Source organism: Ochlerotatus camptorhynchus, unplaced genomic scaffold (assembly GCF_037179485.1).
Source record: "Ochlerotatus camptorhynchus isolate MF236.1 unplaced genomic scaffold, CSIRO-AGI_Acam_v1.1 ptg000047l, whole genome shotgun sequence".
In the NCBI taxonomy this organism is placed as follows: domain Eukaryota; kingdom Metazoa; phylum Arthropoda; class Insecta; order Diptera; family Culicidae; genus Ochlerotatus; species Ochlerotatus camptorhynchus.
The window spans coordinates 1-10,643 of record NW_027040538.1 but is presented as its reverse complement, the minus strand read 5'-3'; the positions used below and the strand labels follow the sequence as shown (position 1 = coordinate 10,643).

At 40.3% G+C, this 10,643-nt stretch overlaps 1 protein-coding gene across 1 annotated transcript; it reads right to left on the bottom strand.

Moving 5' to 3' along the window:
- Positions 1-8,208: 8,208 nt before the first annotated feature.
- LOC135717131 (ovalbumin-like) lies at positions 8,209-9,011 on the bottom strand (the record flags this gene model as incomplete). Its single annotated transcript, XM_065239081.1, has 1 exon — positions 8,209-9,011. A coding segment is annotated over one exon (761 nt), but the record flags the coding sequence as incomplete, so codon positions are not given.
- Between the last annotated feature and the right edge of the window lie 1,632 nt (positions 9,012-10,643).

Sequence of the window (10,643 nt, the reverse complement as noted above, 5' to 3'; positions counted from 1 at the left end):
TATCAAGGGCCTGATTTCAATTATTTTAAGTTTATGAATGTATTCAAACAATATAATTTCAGAACTTCTGGTCTGTCGGACATTAAATAAAAATGGAAAACAAAAATAACTGCTGGTTTTAGAATGTGTGTTCAAATCAATGATTAATAATGCAATCTAAAAAAGAGGACGACAGAAAGGGGGTTTTAAGTTGTTTATGTTTTCGATATTTTTACATTCCAATACACCAAAACATATAAATAAAAAGATCAAATGCGTTTGTACTACAGTCTTATCCAAATAGAATAAAAAGAATGTCCATATCTGACTACTGCTAGTAAATTAAAAAAAATACGCCTTTTTTAACTTTACTTGAAAAACTTTGATGGGTGAATTCTGATGAATGTGGGTGTCTGTTAATATAATAAAATTCCTGTACACTCAAGTTATTTTAACACGTTTTTTTTGCATTGTGTTTTTTACACGGTTGGGGCCGCAATTCACACTGTATGAGTTTAACAATTTTTAGATGATTATACAACCTATCGACTTGATTGAAATCCCATTATCCGTTTCAAGCCAGAGGTAATCGAATGGCATACTTTAAAAAAAATCTCAATATTTTAAATTACGGATGTCATCAAAAATCTTTTCTTTTGTATATTTTGCATGTGTAAAATCAAAATCTTGGTAGTCTTTTTCACATTTTTTTTTGACACGGTGCACACCCCGTGTAAAAGAAGACCTGAGTATATAAAGAAAGAGAGAAGGTTTATTGGAAGTTGCAGAGGGCCTCGAGATAAAAAAAAACCAACGGTTTTAAACTTTACTCAACAGTTATCAAGCAAACAGACACACATGGCTTTTCCAGTTACTACGTAGGACACATCAACCGGAAGGCAAGACAATTTGTTTGGGTGGAGAGATATGTTGCGAATATGGTGAATGGTGGTACACCGCCTACAGGTGGGAATCGAACCCACACTCTCAGTACGCTAGACGGGCGCTCTACCCTATTAAGCTTACGTAGTGGTGATGAGATAGATACGGTCTTGTATGCGGGATATGATTCACCATTCTCGCATCACATTCATAAACACAGACACTCTTTGTTGCCTACTGGTATCAGAGTGAGAGAGTTTTCTGACTGACTATTGTCACTTCACTCTCAAGGTGACAGCGGCCGACCTATCCCAAGTAACAATTTTGGTTTTATGAGGGTTCTGTAGACCATGATTTGGACTTTTAGCATGCTTTAAAACCACTATAAAACTTGCAATGTTACTTGGGATGTTAAATATGCAGACCGCATATCAAGTTGTATTTACCGGATGAAAATCCCACAAGGCGAGTCCAAATATAAATCTTCCTATAAAGAAGAAATCGAGACAGCTTGACAGCGAAATTAAATTGGTTGAAACCCCTATTTCAAAGCAGCATAATGTCTCATAACATCGAAAGATTTCCGCAAAGCTCACGGTAAGAGAGCACACAAACCTTAAACGACGCTACATGTCAAGTTGTCATCATCAGCAGTTTGTTTATTTATGCATTGCAGAAATTATTTCAGTATTTTAGAAAATCTTTATTTCGCATCATTTAGTGCATTTTGGTATTAATAAAGTAAAGCAAGCTCTCGGGTGAAAATTGTTTCATTTCGTATATTTGTTTTAATCTATCCATAGTTTTTCTCCTCTAAATCATAGTCATTTGATGCTATATCAAAAAAAATGTGATTGTCTAACGGCTCTATAGTCACTTTATTCATAGTCTGCCGGATACAAATCCCTGAAAACTCGCAACTTTGATTATTTGCGATAGAAATCACCCCGTGAAAATGCTCATGTTTTGCAGGACGTTTTTGTTGCAACATGAATATTTTTATCTTCGCAGTAGCAATAACAGTTATCCGGATGGAATAGGAGAAAATATTTGCAAAGATTATCGATCAGCTTGCCTTTTTAACGCACACTTGCAATGTAACGTAGTTACAGATATCCGATATTACCTTTAAAAATATCTAATTGGAAAACAACCTTCCCTTGTATGCAAGAGTCAGCGTTCTTATCTCTACGAAACGCCAAAGGTTCTATCAGCGATTTTTGATTTCCGATAAAAGGGTTCGTCCATAAATGACTATTCTCGCAATTTAAAACACGAAAGCTACCGGGTTCGACAGTAAGCGCTCAACTTCCGAGCCGATCAGTCGATGTTTTCGGACGAGCATTTTTTGGAAGTCGTTCACAGACTATTTTGTACGTTTTTGTCGGTTATTTTCCACCGTCGTACCAAGTATCGCGTTCGCCTCTGCCGCGACGTCACATCTCGCGATGCCGCGCCGCGAAAATACGTTTCGCGTCGACTATTCGCAGTTTCCGAAGCATCTTTCCCATGACGAGATCCACAAGTTCGTCGCGAAAGAACTTGGTCTAACGCGCGAAAATGTGCTTCAACTCCAGCCAAGCAGGCGGCTTGGATGTACCTTCGTGAAGGTTAACAACCTCGAACTTGCCGAGAAGATCGTGGAGCAACACGATGGTAAGCACGAGTTCGTGTTTGACGGAAAGTCCTACAAACTACGAATTACGATGGAGGATGGAGCGGTGGAGGTGAAGTTTTTTGAGCTACCCGAAGGCGTCTCCAACGAAGAAATCGCAGTTTTCCTCGCCGAATACGGTGATGTCATCTACGTTCGTGACTTACTATGGGATAACCGTTACAATGACTTCGGTGGTGTTAAAACCGGTGTTCGTGTCGCGCGTGTAGTGGTAACGAAGAACATTCCTTCTCTCGTTACGATTCAAGGCGAGGAAACTGCGGTGGCTTACAAGGGGCAGCGGCAAACCTGTTTGCACTGCCATGAATTTGCACACATTGGCATCCCATGTGTACAAAACAAAAAACTGCTGGTGCAGAAGCTTGTGGCAGATCAATCGTACGCGAATGTTACGAAAGGGAAAGCAAACAATCCCGAACCAATCAAAACTCCGTCAAACAAATCTCGGGTAGATCCACGAAAAACATCATCGGGTTTGAATACAGCACACAGTTTGTTTGTGACCAGAAAACCAGGTACTTCGGGACTGGCCCCAAATCTCCTTGAAGCAAGCGAGACACGAGCTGCAACAACACAACCGAAAACCACGATGCCGCCTCCCGCTGCACCTGCTACAACAAAACCCTCCGCAATGCAAGCTGTCATCCAACTCTCGCCGGCTTCTATCCCGATCGGCACCATCCTATCCCATCGCAAGACTGATGGCAACGAAGCGGACAGCTCACAAGCTTCACAAGCCTCGAACAGCAGCCGACGTTCGCGTATACAACCACCAGGCAAGAAAATGCGACACTCCGGAGAAGACACCACCACCACCACCACCACCGAACACGAATACGTCCAAATTACCGCTGAAGATATGCAACAATGATGGAGTACGTCAGCTGCAATATCGGAACCATCAACATCAACACAATCACCAACCAAACCAAGCTAAACGCCCTTCGCACGTTCGTTCGCACGATGGAGCTCGACATCGTGTTCCTACAGGAGGTGGAAAACGAACAGCTCCCAACAAACAATTTTAGCTGCAATTCAGCTTATACAGCCAAAAACTACCTGCCTAAGGCAAATTTTGGCTGTATAAGCTAGTCTGCAGCTAAAATTGTTAGTTGGGCTTACCTTGCCCGGCTACAACGTTGTCTGCAACGTCGACCATGCAAGGAGAGGAACGGCAATTGCGCTTAAACAACACATCAAATTTTCCCACGTAGAGAAGAGTCTGGACGGGAGATTACTCGCACTGCGTGTACACAATACTACGCTGTGCAATGTGTATGCCCCGTCGGGATCCGTCTATCGCGCCGAACGAGAACGGTTTTTCAATATCATCATCGCATACTACCTTCGTCATCGCACCGACCACATTGTCTTCGGTGGTGACTTCAATTGTGTGATTCGACAATGTGATGCGACGGGGCACAATTCGAGCCCTGCTCTACAAGCCACCGTTCAGCAGCTTCATCTATACGACGTGTGGCAACAGCTTCGGCCACGCGAAACAGAATACACCTACATCACGCACAACTCCTCGTCCAGGCTCGATCGGCTCTATGTAAGCGCCGGTCTCCGAGAACAGCTGAGATCAACAGCTGTCCATGTGTGCTGTTTCTCGGATCACAAAGCCGTCACCCTTGAGAATCTGCCTTCCTCTTCCCGAGAGAGCACATGGTCGTGGTTTCTGGTCCCTCCGTCCCCACCTCCTGACCACAGAAAATATCGACGAGTTCCAAATACGGTGGCAATATTGGACTCGTCAACGCCGAAATTATCAATCATGGATGGAATGGTGGTTGTCGTGCGCAAAGCCCAAAATACAATCCTTCTTCCGTTGGAAATCTAAAATCGCTTTCGACGATTTCAATCGGGAACAGCAACGCCTCTACGAGCTACTACGGCAAGCGTACGACGGCTACCAACACAACCGTGCCATGCTCACCACCATCAATCGGACAAAAGCCGAAATGCTCTCACATCAACGACGCTTTTCCGAGATGTTCGTGCGAATCAACGAAACCCACGTTGCTGGTGAGCCTTTGTCGACCTACCAGCTGGGGAACGAAGGCGCCGCAGAACCACCATCGAGCAACTGCGAAACGAGAGAGATGAGATCATCGGTGATTCTGCTGCAATACAGGATCATATGGTTCAATTCTTCACCGAACTATACGCACAAGGTCATGTGGACGAAGAAGCAGAAGACGGTCCCTTTCGTTGTGAGAGAGTCATCCCTGAGCAGGATGATGTAAACGCAGCCTGCATGAGCGAAATAACAACAGTCGAAATTCTTTCCGCCATCCGAACAAGTGCATCGAAAAAGTCACCGGGTCCCGATGGCTTGCCGAAAGAATTCTATCTTCGAACTTTCAATGTGATCCACCGTGAACTAAACTTGATAATGAATGATGCAATCAGGTCAAACTTCCCAACTCAGTTCGTCGATGGGGTGATTGTTTTGGTGAAGAAACGCGGTACTGGGGAAAACGCACGTTCATATAGACCAATAAGTCTGGTCAATGTGGACTATAAAATTCTCTGTCGTATCCTGAAACAGCGTCTCGAAAATGTGCTCCGAGCCCATGGTGTGTTGTCAGGCTCGCAAAAATGTTCTAACACTGGACGAAATATCTTCCAAGCTACGCTAGCAGTGAAAGATAGAATAGCACAGTTGAAAGCGAACAAACAGAAGGGCAAACTGATTTCATTCGATCTGGACCATGCATTTGATCGTGTGGACCAGAGGTTTTTGTTCAATACGATGCGAGCGTTGGGTTTCAACACGACACTTGTTGACTTACTTTCCGGTATAGCAGCAGCTTCTTCATCTCGTCTGCTTATCAATGGGCACCTCTTTGCACCATTTCCGATCCAACGTTCGGTTCGCCAAGGAGACCCTCTCTCAATGCATCTTTTTGTTCTCTATCTACACCCACTTTTACGGCGGTTAGAACAAGTGTGTGGAGCAGATCTAATCGTCGCTTACGCAGATGATATCAGTGCCATCGTCACCAGCGTCGGTAAACTCGACGCGATGAAAGATTTGTTCAGGCGATTTGAGCAAGTAGCAGGAGCACGGTTGAATGAAGATAAAACAACGGCAATCGACGTTGGCCTCATTAACAGCCCTTTGACGGTACTGTGGCTTCGAACAGAAAATAGCATCAAAATTCTTGGAGTGATCTTCGCCAACTCGGTGCGATTGATGGTCACACTAAACTGGGACAAGCTCGTGACTAACTTTGCCCGGCAAGTGTGGCTAAACTCACTGCGCAGCTTGGCTTTGCATCAAAAGGTAACGCTGCTCAACACCTTCTTATCATCAAAAATATGGTATATAGCTGCAAATCTTCGCCCAAAAGCAGTCCACGTGGCGAAACTGACAGCCACAATGCGGAATTACCTTTTCCGTGGAGCATGTGCGACCATTCCGATGCAGCAGCTAGCACGCAGTAGAGAAAACGGCGGGCTTAATCTGCATCTACCAGCGATGAAGTGTAAGGCGCTGTTAATAAACCGCCACTTACACGAGATCAAATCCCTTCCTTACTATAGCTCCTACCTAACCCAGATAAATCCTCCTCAAGCAAATTCCATTTCAGACCTTCCATGCTTAAAGCTAATCCTTAATAATGTCCAAAATTTCCCCTTCCAAATCCAACAACACCCTTCCGCCGATCTCATCCATAGATTCTTCATAGATCGTACAGACAGACCAAAAGTGGAAACAACAAACCCTACAATCAACTGGACCCGTGTATGGAAGAATATAGCCGTGCGTGATTTATTACCTTTGCAGCGCAGTGTGTTGTACTTTTGGGTTAACCAAAAAATCTCGCATCGTCGGCTGATGAATATAATGAGGCGAACGGATGGAGAACAATGTACTTTTTGTAATGTGATGGTTGAAACAATTCAACACAAGTTTTTCGGCTGCCCTAGAGTACAGGCTGCATACGATCTACTTCAACAAAAGCTGCTGGTGGTGACTGGCAGTCGACGCTCTCTCCATCTCGATAATCTCCTCTGGCCCTCACTGGAGAGACTGCCAGTGAATAAAAGAACACTGATACTGAAGATTCTTTTTATTTATATCACCTTCATTGATAATTGTAATGATAGGATAGATATTGATGCACTGAAATTTAATTTTGAAGTCGAGGTTTAAATAATTATGTAAGTAATTTTAATGAAACAATCAACAACAAATAAACGTACTTTTACGAAAAAAAAAAAAAAAAAAAAATCTCTACGAAACGCCAAAGGGGTTCTATCAGCGATTTTTGATTTCCGATAAAAGGGTTCGTCCATAAATGACTCTTCTCGCAATTTAAAACACGAAAGCTACCGAATGAGTGGTCGTCGGGTTCGTTCTTGGGGTTAAAGCATACCCTCATCTGCATGAGCCGTTCTTTATTAGTTTGATCAGCAAACAGTTAATACGCTATTTTAAAGTGCTAGTGAGGAATAAATAGTCAGTAATAACAATTAAAGTTAATGGTATAAAAAAAAGTGCCAGTAGGTGGAGTAGTTCAGTGGTGCAGACAGAAGGTGATACCTCTGAAAAGTAAGCGCCATTGTTCAGTTGTGCGAACAATCACCCAGCCAACTATTGTTTCCTCGACTAGTCAGAATTACGTCAAGACTGAGTGTCAGTTGGTATTGTGAAGAACAATAAAAATTATAAAGCTACACTTTTGAAACCAGAGGTAATTATAACTGGTCTGCGACAATATATTGCAGAACCTAATTTCGTTTGAAATTCGTTCGAAGAACTCCTTCGAACGAAGGTGCCACCCCTAGGTTAAACCTTCCACGGGACACGTCGAAGTGACACCCACATACGACAGCAGGATACATTCCCGAAACATACCGTTTTGGCCGTGTGCAACATCCGACGAAACGGGGCGACAAGTGTGCGACGTCTGCATGAGTTGTGTGACACGTGTGCGCCAAGTGGTGGAAGCGATACCAAGTGACGAACCACCGAGCGAACTAGCCGACTGTTCACTGTCTCCGCAGTAGGGCCCTCGTTCGTCTCTAGAGTGCTACCACTAGCGAATCAAACACGTGTTAGGTGAACCACCGCGCCACCCCACAAGCAAGTTCACAGGTTTTTTTGCTGACAACCATATAATGTTATATTTTTCTCATATGCAAATGCATTAAATAAATAACTTTTGTGAACCAACATACTGGTTCAAGCTTCAAATTTTAAAGATATTGTTGAAAAACCGAAAAAAACTACAATTTTTGAACTTTAATATCTCCGAAAGCGCAAAAAATCGCAACCTGACATTTTCAGCAAAAATTTAACAATACTCGATAAACAAAATATCAAAATTTGAGAGAGGTATATTTTGGTGTTTTTGAGATTTCATCATTTTAGTGGAGCACGTTTTATTTCTATATCTTTTTTTTTAATGCATTGAAATGGCGTTTTGAAGACTTGACATCTTCACCAAAGTTGTTTATCTTGATAAAATAAACAACTCTTCTGAAGAATTCAAAACTCCACAGCCTACTATTTTCGAGTTATAGTAGAGTAGAAGAGTTTTGAACTATTTGTTTCACCATTATGTACCACATGGGAGCTGTTAAGTTATTAGAGGGCTGGGAAAAACAGACGAAAAGGAACATTTCGAAATATTGATGAATTACATTATATTATAACCTAGAGACATAAATAATTTATTCTATCTAATGTAATAAACAACTCACGAATAATTTACTTTTACTGGATTAAACCGACCTACATATAGAATAAGCTGTGACGGGTTGTGCCTTATAATATAAAGGAAAGGTTTGTCTAATTTTAAAACATTTTCATTATAGATCATCGCATCATGATCTTTAGCGCTCTGAGTGCTTTCTATATATTTACTCAAATTACTTTTCAAATCCATCAATGACGGATACCTATCACTTAATCTTTGTTTACGATCTGCATTACAAAGACTGACTCGATTTATCAACAATACTTCAGAAAGGTGAATTGGTGCAGCCGTAGTTTCTTGAATTCCTCTCAAATTTGATGACTCGCTATTGAAAAGTTCACCTAATCCTAATTGATGTAGTTGGTCCGAAATATTGACAAATGACTGCTGATTGAGATGTGGAATAAGGAGGATACTACTAAGGTGAGGTTTCAGTTTCGTTTCCAGTAGTTTAATTTTTGATGGGAAATTATGAGTAAATATATCGTTTTCTAAACTGAGAAGACTATTTTTTTCTAACACTCCACCTTGCTGTCCTGGCATCAGTAATATAGTTGATATATCTCGTGATTCAGAGAAAATAGATGTAACAGTAACATCCATTTCTGTATTATAACCGAATAAAAAGCTCCCTGAATAGGCTGCAGCAGCTAACTCAATAAGCTTACGTTTACCTTGCGCGTCAATAATGTGAAAGAAAATTTCGGAGCCATCATCCGTAGTGGGACATTTGAGCTGTGAATTAAAAAGTAAAAAAAAAACTGCATTAACAATAACATTTACTATACAGGATTACAGGATTAGTCGCAATTACATAAAAAGGAAAAGTATAGATTAACTGATGAATTACGGAATTGAAGAGAAACTATAAAAGAAAATTTTATTTATAAAATTATTGTTAATTCAAACAACCCACGTAACCATCAAGACCACATAAAGTGTAATGCACAATGCAACACAAGTGCAATTATAATGCTGTTATAAGGTTGATATAAAAATGTAAAGCAGTATTTACTCCTTATATTTCAAAGAGGACTATTAAAGGGCTTGGTGGTTAGTTGCAAGGTTGCAAATACTCATTTCAGCTAAAACAATGTTTTTTTTTAATTATGAAATAATTAGATAATATGATCATATTTAGAATTGGTAGGATACAAGAAGAGGTTACAAAGAATGTGTTTGACATATTAAACCTATTTATTTCCCTTCCTGAGAGTCATAATCAGCGATTTTTCACACGCTCACTCACTCACTCAGCGATCAGCAAATCGCTGATTGTGACTCATAGAAAGCAAAATTTACAGGTTTTATGTTTCAAACGCATACTTTGTAACCTCTTCTTGTAAGTTACAAGTAAAACATGCCATCATACCATCTTTTGATATTATTATTCCCAAAAACATTATTTTAGCTGAAATGAGTATTTGCAACCTTAGTTAGTTAGGAAGAAAACTCAAAAGTTTTGGAAATTTTGGATATTTTTCGTTTAAGACTGAATGATTGATTGGTTGAGAAAATATTGCTAAGACTTGTTCTGCTTTTCTTTTATGTCTCAGATTCAGTTTTATTATGATTTAGAGGTGTATCAAATAAAATCTTAATTAATCGCGAAATATTCATGTGATATTCGTTGTAGGTAATTTTGCCTATTTTGTTGCTGTTATTGCCATTTACGCTAAATTTATGAACTTTTAATTATTTTTTCAGCAGAGATGAACTAGCCTATGGCTAAAAATCTCTTAAATAAAGATTTAAAAAAAATATTTTTTCAGCAATTTGAACAATATTTGAAATTTTATTAGTGTAGACTATCGCATAGAAATACTGTGTGTAGACCACCATACAAGCGCATGAAATACTATTTTCAGTGTACCGTGTAGACCCGTTAATTTGGATGATCCTTCATGCATATTAATGGAGCTCATTTTTAATTTGAACTTCTAGTAACCCTATTTTTGAGGTTGTTTCTCCGGACCAGTTGACCCGATTCCGAAAATATTCAATACCCAACTAACATTATTCACAATTTAAACGCTTTACTCATTTCATTTATACAGCCTCAAGCTGTTTTCAAACATTATACGATATAAGGCTACCTTTACTCAACCTCTATACAAGCAAATCTGGCGAGCTTAGTTAGCTACTTATGGCCTTTGGGACCGTTGGGACAAGTTCTTATTGCATATCCATCTACGCTTCTATACAGCTGTTAATCTGCTATTTAGTTGCGTGTGAACTTGAAAGGCGCTTATTCAACCTTTTCCCGATTATCCATTAATCACTACACAAGCTTTCTCTTGATGTTTGATTAAATATTGCTTACGCTTTTTTTGTTGGAGGAATTTATTGAGTTTATTGTGCTGTGAGAATAAAAATTAATCGGAATTAGTTAT